Below are 18,698 nucleotides of genomic sequence, written 5' to 3' on the forward strand. Positions count from 1 at the left end.
TGCAGCCTGCTACCAACACCTCTGCTACCTGCTGTGAACCAGCCAGAAGAGAATCTGCCTGGCCTCCACTTTGAAGATCTGCCCCCTGAAGTGCCCAGCTCTTGGAGTAGGTGAGACAGTGAGGAGGAAGGTCAAAAGTAGAGTAGCAAAATTCTCTGCCCAACCTGATATGCAGGTGCTGGGGTGCAGTGGTTGGTGGCCTACCTCTCATAGCCGCAGACAGACTGAAATAGAGTACAGACTTTTTCCAGGCAAGCTGGCATCTTCAGAGTGACAGTTGGACAAATGGTCCAACTCCTGAATCAATCTGCTATAGATATCTGTATCCAGGAGTATGAGGCAACTATCTGAAAAGTAGACAGTCCTGTGGCAGAGGAGGGCAGGGAGTTGTGGATGCAATTAACCCAGACCATGTTCTTGACCCATGATGACCAAGCTCAGGTACAGAGGGGCCAGAATATGGTCTCCAGCTCTTGATTTAATATCTCGGTTTGACCATTAGACTGAGGGTGAAAAGCCAGAGGACAAACTGATGGAGTTCCGAGCAGCATCCAAATCTCTTCCCCGAACTTTTCGCTGAACACAACATATTCCACAGTCGGAGAATATGTTGTGTTGGAGGCCATGGAGACAGAAGACATGTTGAGTGATGAGCACATTTTTACTATAGTAAGGAAGTACATATGTGCCATTGTCACCGTTTGTAGTTTTTTGATTTTATGTATATTATCTTATAACTTAACCTTCCCCTGAAGTTATTTTGCCTGATCCCAACTCAGTTTTGTGTCTATATAAAGTTGTTCCCATAGTGTCAAGTAGCAGCACTCCAGCACCATACCATAGTAATCTGCAATCTGCAAAGAGCACTGGTCCAAAAAAAGCATGGCAGCTACCAGGATCACTTGAGTACTGTGTGGGTGAACAGATCTTAGGCTCTGGATGCATCTGCAGAGAAGGGTTGGGTGTAAATGAGCCAGAGGAACTTGATGAGGACAAAGGACATGATTATTGCAAGGCACGGAACTGGGAAAGGCTACAAAAAGAGCACAGTATCCTCCATAATTCTTAAATGGAAGAAGGTTGGCACGACCAGGGCTCTACCAAGAGCTGGTCACCTGGCCAAACTGAGCAACCAGAGAAGGACCTTACTTAGAAAGATGGCGAACCCTATGTACACTCTGACTGAGCTCCAGAACACTTGTGTTGAGTTTGCTAGATGGAAGCCTCCCCTCGTTCCAAATACATGAAAGCCTCCTTGAAGTTTACAAAAAACACTTGAAGGACTCTCAGACTGTAGGGATCAAAAATATCTGGTCTCATTGAACTGTTTGGCCTTAATTCTAAACATTATGTCCGGAAAAAACCCAAAACTATCCCTATAGTGAAGCAAAGTGGTGGTAGCCTCGTGTGGGGTGTGTTTTTCAGCAGCAGGGATACGGAGACTAGTCAAGGTTGAGGAGAAGCTGAATAAAGTAAAGTACAGAGGCATCCTCAATAAACACCAGTTCCACAGCACTCAGGACCTCAGATTGGGCAAAGTTTACCTTACAACATGACAATAGTCAAGACAACACAGTAGTAGCTTAGGGACATCTCTGTGAATGTTCTAGAGTGGACCAGCCAGAGCCCTGACTTGAACCATATTGAGCATCATTGCAGAGACCTGAAGTAACTGTCCAACAACGATCCCCATGCAACCTGACTGAGCTAAAGAGGAAGAATAGCATAAAAGCCCCCAATCCAGGTGTACAACAGTTTTGTCATACCCCGGGACAGAGACACGGGACATAATGAGACCAAGACGACACCTAATAATTGACATGTAATTGAGACATTGACTTTTTTTTGTTGTGGTACACCCACCACTGTTGTTAGCTTTTGTTTCAACAAATTCTTTGAGATGAAGAAATTACCAATGTACGCTTCTATGCTGCCCTACGTTTATGATATAATATAACTGTAGCATGTACTTTTTACTTTCTCCATAAATTTCACCCAAAATTTGAATAGCCCTTTTTGTGAGTAGTGTATATACTTAAGTTTCTATTACTACCAGCTTGTAATATCCCAAACTATTCGTTTCCAGCTAATTGAAAATACCAAGAGTGTTAAACATTAGATCTTCATGAAGTTTCCTTCGAGTATTTTTTCAAAATTTTCGACAGGACTTTTAAAGAACATACTGTAAGTGAGCCATAATCTTGCTGTTTTTCATTTAATCTTATTTTGAGTCAATCCCACATACTGCACTTGCCAGTACATAATAATGATTGGATCCAAGAAATAAACTTAGTGTGTTTTTAGATGGGCTGAGTACCACAGAGAAGGCAGGGAACAGCAAGTATTGAGAGATGGACTAATGCATACTTGTTTTGGTATTTTAATACGGAATGTGATGATAATACATTGAATGTTTGCTTTTATTAATGATCGGTTTTTGGAAGACCATTGTATTGTGAGGTATTTGATTCAGGACCAATGCATCAGACAGATACCCCCCCTTAAAAGATGTCTGCCATGTGTTGTGTTTCTTTTCACATCCCATTGAAGACCTTTGACTGTTTGTTAAATGGTTCCATCACTCAGCCAGGCTCGTCCATTAATTTAACACGAGGAACCACAGGGACAAAATAACTCATTTTGTGCAAAGTCTGACCAATTATGCCTACAATGGTACATGAGTAGGTGTAGTCACTTTACATGTGTTCTCAGCAAGTCTAAAGTCACAAAAACATCCAATAAATTGTGCTGTCAGTGTCCATTTTGTAGTTTTGGCATTTGGATAAAAAAAAAAAAAAAAAAAAAAAGAAGCAGTGAACAATGAATTTCCTTTCACTGTGATGACACCGTTGCCTGGTCGGTTTGTTACAGGCCCAACAAGCTCCTAGCTAACTTCCTCCCCTCTCATGTGGCTTCCTGGCAATAGTCCAGACCCCTCTCTCCCATCTCTTTAAGGCTGTTCTGCTTCATGTCCCGTGTGAGACAGGAAGCAAGGCCCTATGGGCAGTGACCTCACTGCAGGAAGAGAGTAGAGGGTGTGTATACTGTGTCTGTGTGTGTGTGTGTGTACAATTGTAATTCTCTATTTTCTTCATATAGTTCAGAAAGCACTGCACTGCACCAGTCATAACATAGACAATCTAAAAACATACTATATTTTCAGAACAAATTTTTAATGTGTACATGTCCAGCATGGTTTGTTAACACACTCAACTAGAGGTGAACACAACAAATGTATAAAATCTTACATTTTCTACAGAAGACAAAAAAAAAAAAAAAACCCACTAACAACCAATCCAAAATAATTAATTGGAATGTTATTAACACAAGACATCAAGTTTGGAGAGAAAATAAGATCAAAATAAGACAAATTAACATAATCTGTTTTAATTAACTGCTACTTTTTTTGTCTTTTTTTTTCACAACTCACCCCCAATTGAGGATGATGGTGAAGTTTTTCTCATAAAGTCATTTAACCATTACTCATAGTAGTAAGGAAGAGAGAAGTTCTAGAGAGCCTAGTGTGATGGTCAGTAAAGAATCCAGCAAAATCTTGGCTTTACTGTATTCTCAAGGTGGGCTGCTCAAGAGTTTTAAAGTTGTGTAAAGCACAATGGGAGCAAATCCACAGGACTCATACAGGGGGCTGTCATGGGTGCTGAAAGTCATTTGTTAGCTTTCTTTTCTGTTCCATCCTCACAATGCGTGAATAAGTTAGCTGAGTGCTGATTTCAAATGGTTTAGATTGGACGAGCTCTGTGGGTGCGGTGAGATGCACGGGGGGAATTAAGTGAAGCAACTGGACCCCCGACAATCCTTCGGGGTTGAGCGATCATAAGTCACAGTTGACCAGAGTCGACTTTTCTTTCCTTTTAATCTTTGCAGCCTGCTATTTATTGATCTTTTTCGTCCACAGAACTGATGGGATGACTTTTTGAAAATGTTAAAACAGGGGAAACACAGCAGCTGCACACAGTGGAAAAAAAAAAAAAAAGCAGAAATGTAACAATCAACAGAAATGTTCATTAAAATAAATAACAAAAAACAAAAGGCTTGCTTGGAGCCAGAACAGCAGGGCTGAATCAGGAACCTTTAACATGCAGTGTTTACAGAAACACATCCTGAGAGAGATGAAAGCTCAGGCAAGCTCAGCGATGTCCTAACCTCACTTCAAACTCTGCATCAAGGCCCTGTGCTTTAGTAGGAAGCAGGCATTAGCATTACTGCTTATAACTGGATATGCCAGGTCTGTGTTCAACAGACTCAAAGTGTGACAGGTACAGTGCTTTGATGTGAAGCCTTACAGAGTGTTAAATATTGCTGAACAAGGATTAGGATTTAAAAAAGAAAAAAAAAATGTCTGTTGCTGTATGAGGCTGGACCTTGGCCGGGACTAGTTTCCTAAGGGGGTGGGGGGGGGGGATGAAGACAATAACGTGTTTGTGTGTATTAGAGAGAGCGAAAACAGGGGGAGGAGAAAGAGTGGAAGAGAAAGAAAGAGAGAGAGAGAGAGAGAGAGAAGGCCATTGTTGTTGTTATAATCCCCTCGGGCGTAGAGGGCAGGGCTGAGTATGCGAAGGGGGTGGGGATAAAGAGAGTGTGGGAGATTTACAGTGGGGGACCAGGCCTTGCTTATGGCCAGCGGACCAGAGAAAGTGAACATCTCCACACATTTATTAGCCTTAACAGACTTCTTCTTTCCTAACTTTCCAATATTGTACGTACTTGGCTTCCTGAGACCAGTTACCAGTATTCAGTTCAATCCCTCTCAAACTGCTGAATTGCTTAGAACTGCAAATTTCGAGTGAAGCGAACACAGGTCTGTATGTGTGTTCTTATGTCCTTAAATCTGTTTCCGCTCGACTTGTCATCACCTCGCTGAACACGAGAGCTTTTTCTATGTCAAAATACATGTTACAGTCTAACTGACATAACATAAAGACAAGGGGGAATAAAAACGGGGGCTTTACAACATATACAAGGGTTCATATGCAACTACAAGTGAAGCACTTGCAGCAAGCGTCCCTAAAAAAAAACTCTGTCACCTACTCTAAGCTTAAGTTTACACTCTGGCCAGCACTGTTGTTGAGCTACTGTAGTAGTACAATCTGGGTCACATGGACTACTGCCAGTAGGACAGGGCCATCAAAGCGCCCCCTCCTCTCTTTCCACCCCTCCTTATTCCTGAGATACAAACTTTGCAAGCTCAGGGAGATGAGGTCAGCCTCCCTCCCCCATCCTCGCTTTCCCTTCTCTCAGCTGCAGGAAATTCGGTCGCTCCTCACCCTCCGCGTCCACATCTGTGTAACCCGAGCCCGGCAAACTGAGTCTACTATGATGAGAGTGGGAGCTTAATGCTACCTCACACAAACCTTCCTCGCTAAAGTCATTCTGTTACACACGCTCTCCCTCATTTTTCGTCTAGTTGTCAGACACAGAATCTTATTGGTATCAAATCAATAATCAGAAAAAGTACTGCAAACAACAACAGCTGGACTATTAGATTAGTGTCTCGATAATGTATTGGTTATGTATTCATAACTGTGTCAAGTGAAATTATCGTCGAATTTTGTTTTCTTCTTTAAAGTACAGGTGATTGTACCGAGAAGCCCCATTATAAAAAGTTTACACCCGCCATTTTGCAAACATATTAGAAGAATATTCTGCAAATAAAAGTATAGTAGATTAGCTAAACTACTCAAAAGCACTGGAATGGCCCTTTAGTGCAGATATAATGAGCAGTTAAGGTGGACATTATCCTGTGCACACACCCCCTTTGTGCAATCTTTGTTCGTGTTAGATGAAAAGAGACTGGCGAATGTTTTGATTCAGGGAGTTCAAGGTTTACTTTAGGGGTCACGGGGGTTAACGGCATTTGCACACACCTGCTGTTTTTTTAATGAAGAGGATTAGCCTGTATGTCTGGAGCCCACCCCAGTGCTTACAGATATGCTATCTTTACTGCAGAAATACCACAGGTCATCAGTGAGGTATCTTAGATTGTTCTTGAAAAACACACACACAAGCAGTAAAAAGCCCATTACAAACTACATGGTACATTAGCTGCAGCCCGTGACTTCTGTGTTGCATTTGTAGTGTTACATCCTTTCCTGAAGTTAAAGGCCGTGTCTTTGCTTTCTTTCACCCTTGTTTCATTTCACACACGCACAAATGCAATGAATGCTCCCTCTCTGGTGGTATTTCACAGCGAGCTGACTTTTTAAATTAACCATTAGGCTGTCTTCTTTATAGCACAAAGGTTCTCTGGGAATTAGTCAATGAAAGTTAAGCAAAGGAGGTTTTAAAGTCAGTATTACCTTTTGAGCCACAAAGGGTCTTCAAATGATGTCCAAATAAGGAAAAGAAATGGGAGACCCAATGTCCAACCAAGTAAGCACAAAATAAAGAAGAAACACTGGTTTGAAAGATCATTACAGTGCATTACAGCTTGGGTCCTATTTTCATAGTTTTAGCTACTTTTCTGTCTGTTCTGATAAAACTGTATTCATTGATAATTACTGCGTGTGGCGAAATGGATAATAGAAAGCAAAAGGGTGTATCAGTGTAGTTTTTGTGGCCAATACTGATGAGCTTCGTAAATATTAGGTATCTGCCCATACCATTTAAAATTCAAAACTCACAGTTTAATTGAAATAAAAGTAGTATAGATTTCATCAAACAATGATTATTGTTCAGGAGCTACTTTGTCTAAATACTGGAGGGTTTGGTTATAGGCGTAATATTATATAATGAAAGCATAACTAGGAGTATGTGACTTCTGTAACTAATATGACAGTATTTCCTAGAGTAAAGACATATCCCTCCACTGGGTTTTATGGGGCTATAAATCACTTTTTTTTTTGCAGTTGTACTGTACAATGGTGAAGTATCTTGTCTAAGAAACAATCTTTGTTTTGGCTCCATTGAATACAATTTGGATCTGTTAGAAAATGTCCACATTTGCCCTGATGCGGTTACTCCTGATCAGATCGGAACATATCCAATGTCAACATTGGATGAAAAATGCTTCTTTGCTAAAGTTTGATGATACCACAGTGGAATATGGAGGAACAGCTAGTCTGTCTTTGTCCAGAGCTACAAATGACTATGAGCAGCTTGAGAGTTTACTAACTTTGTCCTGAACAAACAAGATATGACATGTTGCACTTAATTTAAAGGTTCTGGTAGAGTCAGGCTAGCTCCCCCCATTGCATTTTGCAATGTCACCCGATTCCCGAGACCCCAGAACATAACTCAATGAGTATAGTGCTATTATTACTATTATGATCAATAAAGAAAATTGAAAAATAAGGTCCAAACTGTAATAAGCTAAAAATATTCTTTTAAACCAAACCTATCACTGTATGACCGAGACAAAATTGGTCACATCAGCCTATTCAGAGACAGTCAAAAGCCCGTTGAGCACCTATTACTTCATTTTAAAAATTGTAAAACGTGAAATGAAATTTGAAATAAATCCAGTTTCTCCGTAACTCACCTCAGCCCATAACAAACTGTGCTGCTGAGAAAAGGGAAGACATGAAGTATAAATAAACTAATTGAACATAGCGCTCCATCTACAAATAGTTTTTTCTTTTTTAAAAATGTAACTGTAAATTTTCTAATCCTATGTATGTATTTCTTTGGCGGCAACTGTGATTGCCTAGCCATATGTTACGTTATGAGCGAGCCAGAAATCCCAACTGAGATTTAGGAAAGGACGAGGGTGGTGCAGTGATGGGAGAATAGAATGGTTTCCTGGCTTAGAAATAATAACAACAAAAAGTCACACAAAATGAGCTAAAACAAAAACAATTTAAAAAAAAAAACAATGTGCAAACTTCTCTCACATAAATACACCACAGTCAACGCATTGTAGGACTCCTTGCGAGACAAGAGGAGGCTAGGGTGGTGTGTGTTTGTATGTAAGACATAAATTATGTTTGCTTCTAGTTTGTGTGTATATGTATCAGTACAGTATTTGTATGGATCTACTACCACTTGTACTAAGAGTTGAAGGAGCCACTGAGCACAGAGACTAGAGATCACTAGGATGAGGGTTGGATTAGAAGAAGGGGTGTCTAAGGTCCGATTTAAGTTCAAAGTTTGGCGTCCCCTATGTCAAGGGTCAGACCCAGTCCTGCAGTGAGCGCTTGCAGTGTACCAGCAGTCGCGGTGCCCCTTTGCTCTGCAGTGTGTTAATGATGGCATAGATCAATCCCAAGATGCACAGCACCAGGACCAGAGGGATGGTTACCATCAGGATGTTCATGGTCCTCTCCTGAGTGTCATCCACTTTCAGCACTACGTCCACCTCGTTGGTGTCTTCCTCACGTCCTTCACGGTAGTCTTCCTCTTTGTCATTGTCTGAGCCGTTGCCTGTATTTTTGTCAGTTTCTTTGTCTTTTCCACCACGATCTGTTCCATCCTGGTCTTTGCCCTTGTCACTATCACGTCCTGCATCTGGGTTAAACGGTGGACGGTTCACATCTGGGTGTCTGCGGCCCGAGTCTGTGTCTGTGTCCCTGTCAGGGTCCAGGTCCACGCTGCAGCCCATGAAGTCCCTCAGGATGGATTTTGGGTAGCCTGGTTCACTCTTCATTCGGTGGTTGTCAAACTTCCAATATTTGGAGCCCTTGTAGAAGAAAGTGTAAGCTGGAGAAGACCAAGAAAGCAGAAGATGTAAGCCAATGTAATAATTCACAGATAGAATTTAAATACTTTTTTCATGTTTGTTTGAGAAATCCACTTTTAAATGGACTCTGGAGCGTGGACCTCAGTTTACACTCTACCTACCACAGCAAAGCAAAAAGCACCACGAATGTGAGCTGAAATTTACCTCCCAACAGGCAAACACATACCAACATCTTTCTCCTTATGATTGCATGACCGCACCCTGATTCTTTGTCTCAGGCGTGTCTGACTGCCCCAGCCCCTCCCTTTCCTTTTGTACACACACCCACACACACACAGAGAAACCACTCTACATCTCGCAGCCCACCTCCATCATCACTCAGGAAAGCCCCCTTGGGAGAAGAGGGCACCGATGATCCCCAGATGCTAATTGGTTTCGGGTAGCCTCTGTCAGCTGAGCGTGACTGTTCGTTGAAGCGCCAGTACCTGCAGACAGCAGCAGAGAAGAAGTTTGTTACTGTTTATCATCTGTCTAAACAAGAGCAGAATAGAGTCCTAACACACTACATGTTGGACTTAAATGGTCAGTATATTACAGTATGGCTTCCACAGAACATTCAAAAGAAAAGAGAATTTCGAGGTTACATTACCGGTCTCCTTGAAAGAAGTAAGTGTAGCCAGATGGCTCCCACCAGATGGCCGTGTCTATTCGGTCGTATGGAATATCGCGACCATAATCAGTCAGTTCCAGTGGATAGCCAGGTTCCAGGTTAGCCTCCCTAAAAAGCCAGAATCTGTTTCCTGAGGAGAGGAAAACAAAACCATTCATCCTTTCTAATGCATACATTAGAACATTTCCTGTCCACTCCCACTCATAACTCCTATAGACTCTTAAAATATTTACACACAATCATACTGCTTATGACATGAACTGATACACAGACATGGAAGAACATATGTGGATGCAAATGCACCTTTTTATCATGCACACAGATTAGATTTGCTGGCACAGAATATGTAAAATAAGAGATGAAAACAGAACAAGAACAACATTCCAAGAAACCAACACAACATTTACACACCCTTGTAAATTATATGAATGTAATAACGATTTCTTGGCAAGCAATCAAAAACAGAGCAGAAGCGAGTAGAACATCGACTAAGGATTTGGGGTTTGGCTTGTAATTATCCATTAGGAACGGCTTGTCCCGTGTCAGGAAAGTAGCTTTCTCGGTGAAGAGAAGGTTTTATTGTTTTTGACTGTGTTGGACTGGGGGGACCCCTGGCACCACTACATGTCTCCTCTTGGCTTCAATCTGTCTTGCCCACCCTGCCTTTCCCCCAACCATGCACCCACCCATCCATCCACCCACCCACCTTCAGCCCCTTGCTCCTCATTTAAAATAAAACTCTGCACTCAGCATCTGGAAAGAAAAAGATGTTGATGTAATACTTCCCAGGGTTCCTGCGGTGCGCAGTCCTGATTTAAAATCCCATGACTTATTCCATGACCTAAAGATTTGATTTATTCCTGCTGTGTAACTGTTGTTTTACGAATGGGACAGGATAAACAATACAATTTCCATTATGGTTGCAGCTTGTTTTGGTTAAACAGCTGTAAAACCTCTGGGTACGCAACAGCTGTGAAGACAAGTGGATAAATCAAATTTTAATGTAATACTCAGATTTTTTTTTCAATTCTCTTTCCAAGTAAATTTTCAATTAATCATTTGGAAGACACGTCTATCCAAAGCAATTTACAAGTAAGGAACAGAAAAAACCGGAACAACTTGTGGTTGCACCATCACTAACAAAACTTATTTACGTCAAAATCACATATAATTGCATACATAAAAACAAGTCACCTCCAGAAGCAAAAACATTATTTCTGGAGATTTGGAGCCTTTTTGCATAAATGTGCAAAACGTAGGTCATGGCTGAAGACATCCACAATTAAACAGGTTGACAGAAACACAGAGTGTCAAGCTGCTGACTGATCTCATTGGTCCATTTACATAAAGTTCTTCTTGCTGATGTGTTTATTTGCCTTTCTCTTGTGCTTCGAGGTCTGACCGTCCTTCCATTTTTTTTCTTTCCTCTTCTTTTTTCTCCTCCTTTCTTTGCTAATGGCTTAAAGCCAAGTGTCACACTAAGAGACTTGCCGATGACATCATACTCCTCATCATCCACAGCTTCCCCCACAGCCTGAAACTCATCAGTTGAAGCTGCATAAAAGACTGAGTTCTTTCTTTTTCATTCCACAACTTTATTCACCGTTGTAAAAGACATGCAGCTCTCAGTGGCTCACAGTATAAATAATGAGCTGTGCTAAAAGAGATTTATACTGCATGTAGAATACATTATGTGCCACAGTTTTCTTGAGGAGCTGGTGGAATTAGTGGATATCTTTAACATTATCTCAAGAATATGAAAAAAGCCCCAGAACCAGGTTTACTATTATATCTAATAGCATTAGGACAAAATGGTTTGTAATTACTGCAAAGAAATATAACTGTAATTGGAAGAACAAAGCAGACGGTGGATGTTTTCTTTGCAGGAAGGGTATAATTATGTTCCATATGCTTGCGGTACAAACCCACACTATTATAAAAAAGCACTATTAAGTTATAACTATTAAGATGAAAAGATCAAAATATTTTTACCTTAAAGCTGTCATGCTGCTACATAGTGTATGTAATGTAAAACAGGTTGATTTGTGATAAAACCTGGATGTTGTGATTCCACAGCATTCAATGAACTGTGATTATGTTTTCATCTCACCTTTCATCTCATCTTGTTTTTTGTAGTGTTTTTTACATAAACTCTGTATTTTTGCTGTTTTCTATGGGCAGCTTGGTTACTAAATTCAAAGGGAGCATGATCTACTACAGTGACTACTGATCTATATTTGCTGCTTACCTTTAAAGAAGACAAATCTGCCATCTTGTCTCTCATAGGCAGCATCTATGTCTCCAGGTAGACCCCTCCAAAAGTGACCAATTGGCATAGGGTAGTTGTCCAGAACCCTGTTCCTACGCACCCGCCAAAACCAACGGCCCTGAGAAGATAACATTAGGAAGTGTGTTTGAGTGTGTTGTTTCTTCCCATCAGTTATCAAATTTTTAGTATTATTTAAAACATTTAAGAACAGTATCAGTCAACATCAGTCAACTGGTTTGTCCCCGTGAGCTCAGATAGCACTGTGATCGTAAGGAAGCTGAGCTCTGCAGGATAACTAGACCAGAACGTACAATAAACTAACAATAGCAGAACATTAGAAGGCTAATAATAGTCAGTCTCTGCTCTGGTGGCTTTATCGCATCCTCATATTGCACTCTCCCTCTCTCTCTCTCTTAATCACAGCCTGCTACAGGAAACTTTTATATAGAACTGTGAGAGTGATTTCATTATCCCATCAGCAGCACAGCAGCACATTTAACCAAAGCATAGAAGTAGGCTAATGTTTGGGAACATTCTCGTATATACAGTATACATACTGTGCAGACACAAGCACACAAGCCAGCAAAAAGATTTACACTTGAAGCCCTCAGACTAATTCATAAATGGTGAGTCAGTAGCCTTGCTTGTCCTGGATAATGTAACGGTAAAATGCTCAGTGCTGCTTCTTTCTGGCAAGCACAACTAGGTTTGTCCTTCATGCAGGACACCCTGGCAGACAGGATGGCGCGGCATGGTGTTGAATGGAACAGAATGGAGATGATCTGGCAAGAGCTCCAACAAACAGAACAGGGCCGAACCGAATAGACTGCACGCTCTTCCATTTGTGTGGTCTGACAGCTCCTTGCGTTTTCCAGATTAAGAGTGGAATGACCATATTAGTCCTCGACAGAGGACTCAGGGAGTTTCAATATTGAAAACAGCTCAGTGTGCCCTACTGGCTCTCTGTATGTGAAGCCCTGTACTAAGGACAAATGCTAGACATGACTGAAAGAAAAGAGCCATTTCCCTCCAGAATGACAGGCCCTTTCTTCTTTTAATGGACTGAGAGAGTGGTACTGATGTGCTGCAGATTACTCCCACTCATTGAGAACATACTGTAAAGCGAGCTATTTTGCCTGTGCAGACTAACAGCACAGAAGCACAATGTCTACTATTAATACTTACAATTTCTGAACAGTGGAGGCATCACTTCCAAATGGCATGAGCACTATTCAAATATGAACAACACAGACTAATTCCAAATGAACCAGTACATGACAACAAAACACCAAAATTAATAACACTAGCAAATAATATTTGAGACAATAATAACAGTAGGGTGTACATTACTTGTCAATCTTTTACTTTCTGAAACACTCATGACCCATGAAACTGTCAAGAAGAAAAAGAAGACACAAGGTGATACCAAGCTGCAGGACTTCCAGACTGATACAGTACACAGGGTAGGTACATAGCTCTATAAGGCTGCACCTGAAGTTCCAATCAGGTTTTCACAAAGACCACAGCACAGACACAGCTCTTCTACGTGTCCCAAATGACCTTCTAATTAATGCTGACTCTGGCTTGTGCTCTATCCACGTGCTGTTGGATTTAAGTGCTGCATTTGACACAGTGGATCATAATATTCTGTTGGATAGACTGAGGCACTGGGTGGGTATATCGGGCACAGCGTTAAACTGGTTTGCTTCTTATTTGTCTTAAAGGAAATCTTGTGTCTCCATTGACAATTATATGTCATCCCCTTCCCCCTGTGAGTATGGTGTTCCCCAATGATCGATACTTGGCCCACTTCTTTTCTCAATCTACATGCTTCCACTGGGTTATGTTATATGCAGACATAATATTTAATTTCACTGTTATGCCGATGACACTCAGCTGTATCTCCCTATTACTCCTATGGACCATAGTAGGCTGAGTTCTCTGCAAGTTTCTAAGTCCGATATTAGAAACTGGATGTCCTTCAATTTTCTTCAATTTAATTCAAATAAATCAGAAATTCTCGTAATTGGACCTCAAAATATTTCCAGTAATATTCTCCCATTCTCAGGGTCATTATCAAAAGTTTGTTAAGCCAGTTGCCAGAAATCCTGGTGTTTTATTTGATTGCAACGTAAGTTTTGAACATCACATCACTAAACTAGATTAGTACTGCTTTTATTATCATAGTAACAGTGTTAAAAATAGACCTATGTTAAATTTTAATGATGCTGAGACTATTAATTATGCTTTTATCTCCTCTCGTCTAGATTGTTGCAATAGCCTATTTTCCTCACTTCACCAAAAAGACTTGAAACGCCTACAAATTGTTCAACACTCAGCAGCTCGGCTCCTGACTAGAACTAGGAAGTTCAATTACACCTTGTCTTGCATCTCTACATTGGCTCCCTTTTCATCTTAGGATAAATTTTAAGATTTTACTGATTACTTATAAATCACTGCACGGTTTAGTGCCATCCTTTCTGATCTTTTAATCCCATATGTGCCATTACGAAACTTAAGATCATCAGACAGTGGATTGTTGTCTGTTCCAACTTCCTGGTTAAAAACCAAAGTGGATAGAGCATTTTCCATCATGGCTCCAAAACTGTGGAATAAACTGCCTGAGGAAATCCGGCTGTCTGACTGAGTGTCATGTTTTAAGTCTCTAAAAACGCATTTTTATAGATTTGCCTTTCCTGAGATGTGAGCTTCTTGTTTTAGTATAAATAATATATTCTATCTATATAACTTGGATGTATTTTACGTTGTGCTTTTCTTTGATTTTATATTTAACCTGATTTTATTTATTTAATTGTCTTTATTTTGCTTTTTAATGTACAGCACTTTGTACACTATTGGATAAGTGCTGTATAAGTAAAGCTATTATTATTATTATTATTATTATTATTATTATTATTATTATTATTATTATTATCTTCATAATGTTTAGCATGTATAATGTTAACCATGTACCATTTAGAGCTGAGATGTGCAGCCTATTTTAAATATTATTTTTATTTTATTTTTTAGAGTTTTATGCTTTGGCTGGTTTAAGTAGAATTTTGTAGCTTTAAGCATGTTTGCATACCACCAGCAAAGGAAAAGTTACATTAAGGATAAAGGAACACAAATGTCTCTACACATCTTTAAGGCCAATCCCTCTATGAGTAGTTGTGATGTTACTAACTACAGTCAGAAAAATGATTAAAAAAAAAAATGATTAAAACTTTAAATATACTATGCTTTTTGCTGCATTTAGTGGGATCAGGATACATGTGTTTAAAAACCATTGGTAGGCTAGGAAAGGGTTAATTCTGGTCACTAGGTAATGATGGTACATGAAACCCAAGAACATAAGACAATGCTAGCAAAGGTACCAGTTTGACCATCTGCAGCACATGTCCAGGCAGACTACTATCTGTTTGTATGAGGGACTGAGGACATTTTAAACAATGCTGTTTGATGTTTTAATAATCTAATCTACGAAAACAAGAATACTGCAACACAAAAGGCCCATCCAAGAGTGGTGTGTCATATCCAGCTTTGCAGTAACAAAATGGTTTTATTTTTCACGGCCAAAACAGGCATGCCAAGGGGTTTCTGGAATGCAGTTCAAAAATGTAGTTGATAGTTTGACACTGTTTAATATCGTCAGCTCTTTTACTCCCTACTGCTGCAGTTCACAGTCAAATGTCAGGATTTCAGATATCTGAGGCTGAAGCTCCCTTACAGTGGAGCGTGTGTGTTATCTGTCCACCTGTCTCTAATATCTGCACTGGTCAGTGCTGCCAACACTAGACACCTCCTCTGACCTCCCCTACTGAAATATGTCATCATTTATCTTTGCAGCGCTTTAGTAAGTGTAGACTGTTACTGAACTAATCCTGAAGAGGGAAAAACATATTTGTGAAGTCAAGGTCTGTTTGCTGCTGAAATGTTTGTTAATTTGAATGTAAATGACTCTACCGGGAACCGTTATCTCCATGGTGAGAACACACATGAAATGTAGAATAACTAATGACCATGGGGCTGTATTACATAGTATCAAAAGACCTTGAATATTAAGTCAATATTAAAACTCAGCTGACAACTGAGTTTTCTAAGACATCTGTTAAAGGTAAAAACCCTGCTATTTCACTGCTGCTTCAGCCCTTGTTAATGTTTTGTGTGAGTCCAGAGGGTCTTTAAGGAAAACACCTGACCACACCCCGTCCTTTTAACAGTGTTCCATCTCATAAAAAACACCAGCGCAGTTGGGTTACAATCCACAAGGAACTGATTGAAAGCAGGCCTCTTGTTGGCCCTGCACACACCATTTGTCTTAAACTGATTCTCCAGAACAGAATAATTACTGACAGGGTAAACTAACTCCTCTGCTGGAAGTTGACTGAATCTCCAAGGAAGGTTATAAAATGAACCACAATGAAGGTCTGCATGTCACTTCTGATGTTTAATGTCCATTACTTATACATATCTAGCAGTTAAAAATGTGCAGATTTTCCGGTCCTCAAACCATTTACCTTAAAAACAAACATCTCTCCTCGAAGCATAGCAACTGTGTCGAAGTTCCCTTCACAGATGTTGGGTCCATAGTGATCTGGTCTTTCAGTGGTCCTGGGGCGATCGGGGTGTCGAGGAGGTGTTTGAGGTGGCCTAGGCTCTGGGCGACGGGGTACCACGGTGGGCAGGGCCTGGGTGGGGCTGCTGTCTGGTTGACCTGGAGGAAGAAATCAACATTGTGGAATAAAACTTAATTTTACTATATTATACATGACGCCTGACAGAAAGACAGACCACACAAAATCATCAATAATTGTACTAAATGTAATGTCATGTGTGGTTAGTGTCACCGTTAGAAAGCCAAAACTACTATAATATAAAGGTGAATTATAAAGATAAAATCCAAAGTATTCAAAAATGACCAGATATACTCTAGACTTCTAAAGGTTAAAATCCACTAATTAACACCTCTATTGGTTGCCAGGTTACTTGGTATCATGATGATGACAATTTCACCTGGCAAAAAAAAACCCAACAAAACAAACAAAAAAAGAGTTCAGCACAAAACCACAATGTGCCATCTTCACACTTTGATTCTGAAAAAATTAAACAAGCGTGGTGTGTTAATTAGGAAGCTTTAGAAGTTCCAATCAGCTAACTGTTCTACCTTTGCCAGAGACAATCCATCTATTTCTACCTGGATCCACTCTTAATGGTTTATCATTAACGTAATCATCTGGGATCGTCGTGTTAATTTTCTCATCGATTCAAGGACATTTACATTTTACATTTAAGTAGGGATGTCTAGAAACCACTTTTTCCCCCCAGAATTAGCACAATTCTTTACCAAATAGCAAAAATGAAACTCAAAGCTGGGGACACACCTTGAGATGAGCTCATTTTAACAGCCTGGACATTTCAGACTTAAACACAGTTTCCACCAACTGTCACAGATGAAAGAGCCCACAATTGACAACTCAGTAAACTGTTCAAACACATTTAAGAACTTTTCAGTAATGACAAAAAATTCTGGAGCTACCTCCAGAATTTTTTGTCATCTTGTCGTCAAACCCAAAGATCTTGCAAGAAAAGAAATTCTCATATGTTCTGCTGCCAAAAAAGACATGGCTGCTAGCAATCAGCAGTTTGTGCTTTTATAAATAAAGCAAATTGAAATAAAAGGAAAAAAGGAAAACAAAAGATGAAAAAGATGCTACAGTAAGGTAAAACAATTTTAGAAAACAAAGAAAATTTCAAGTTAAGCTAATCTCAGACATCACCATCATCAGTCATACATATTAAACATGTTTTAAAAAAAATCACAATGAGAACAACTGGCAGTGACTGGATGTTGACTTTAGCACAGCACAGCTTACATTTAGCTTTACTTCATCAGCATCACTTATCATCACCTAAAGCACCTCCAAACCAAAACTGTCCACCTTTGTTAACCTTCTCGACCAGCATTAGTTTTTACATTTTTGGTTTTGGGTACATCAGGACAGTATCAGACCAGGTATCGGTATGGGGACATAACTACTCACTATTACTTTATTATTTCTAAAATTAAATTGATTAAATTGAAGTAGTAAAATGCCTTTCTAAATAAATTAAAGCATTTTAAAATAAAACTGAATCGAGGTCAGGTTGTAGTTCTAAAAAAGCAACGTGTTTTGAATTTTACATATAGCGCAACTTATCAGTTCATGTCCTTCTGGTTATAACATACTGTAAGTGCAGTCTTGCATACAATGGACACCAGGGCAGTCTTCTAAGAAACATCTTACCATAGATCTGCTGTATGCCCCGCCGGTCATCCTCAGGTAGTTGGAAGTTGTCAGTCTCCATCCACTGGTAAAAGGGAGCCATGATAGCTAGTGGGTTGTTGGAGTGCTCTAAACCCAGGGCGTGACCTAGCTCATGGACTGCTACTAGGAACAGGTCATTACCTGTTTGGTTATAGAGCAAAGACATAAGTTAAAGGAGGAAGTACCAAGAACACAATATGCTTATTCTGACTTCTTAACTTACAGTGTGAGAAAAAACTCCCTACAAGTCTTTAAGTGTCTGTTCATTTTTCATTTTTCCTCTCCAAGATGTGAATCAGATTGGAATCCCAATAGGCCTGCTAATAATTGCTGAGATGAATCAGCATACATTTCTAACTTATCTAAACACTGAAGTAATGCTAACTGTCCAATCCCACCACAACAAAGTACACACTGACAAGGCTACAACATGGCAGTGACATACTGACCACTACACCAACCTCCTCAATACACAAAAGGCAAAAGCAAAGAAAACTTGAATTAAGATTGACCTACATAATCCTCCTAATGGCTGTGTCTGAAGTGAAGCCAGTACACAGCTGGGTGTTTCCCCTCAGTCAATACCTCTTTGTTGCCTAGCACTGCTCTCTTTGAACTTTGAACTTAGGAGCCATTTATTCTGGCCAAATGGAGCATGCGGATTGGTCAGAGTTGTCCCAGTGGCATTGTGCTTTTGGGGGTTTGGGACTTGGTGATATCAATGTAGCACATGCAAGGGAAGGGAAGATGCTCTGGATGCCATGTCATTATGCATCTTCTCACTTCCTCTCTTTTGCAACACATGAGAATTACACA

At 40.1% G+C, this 18,698-nt stretch overlaps 1 protein-coding gene across 1 annotated transcript in view; it reads right to left on the reverse strand.

The window, feature by feature from the left end:
* Nucleotides 1-3,154: 3,154 nt before the first annotated feature.
* Nucleotides 3,155-18,698, reverse strand: part of mmp15b (matrix metallopeptidase 15b) — a 30,676-nt gene continuing 15,132 nt past the window's right edge. Inside the window, exons 5-10 of the mRNA XM_067494978.1 lie at nucleotides 17,862-18,023; nucleotides 16,095-16,291; nucleotides 11,554-11,692; nucleotides 9,285-9,435; nucleotides 9,002-9,120; nucleotides 3,155-8,655 (exon numbers count right to left, since the gene is read on the reverse strand). Of these exons, the coding sequence (XP_067351079.1) occupies nucleotides 8,129-8,655; nucleotides 9,002-9,120; nucleotides 9,285-9,435; nucleotides 11,554-11,692; nucleotides 16,095-16,291; nucleotides 17,862-18,023 (1,295 nt within the window). The 3' untranslated portion in view covers nucleotides 3,155-8,128. The remainder of the gene's footprint in view (nucleotides 8,656-9,001; nucleotides 9,121-9,284; nucleotides 9,436-11,553; nucleotides 11,693-16,094; nucleotides 16,292-17,861; nucleotides 18,024-18,698) is intronic.

Source organism: Channa argus, chromosome 2 (assembly GCF_033026475.1).
Source record: "Channa argus isolate prfri chromosome 2, Channa argus male v1.0, whole genome shotgun sequence".
Lineage (NCBI taxonomy): Eukaryota > Metazoa > Chordata > Actinopteri > Anabantiformes > Channidae > Channa > Channa argus.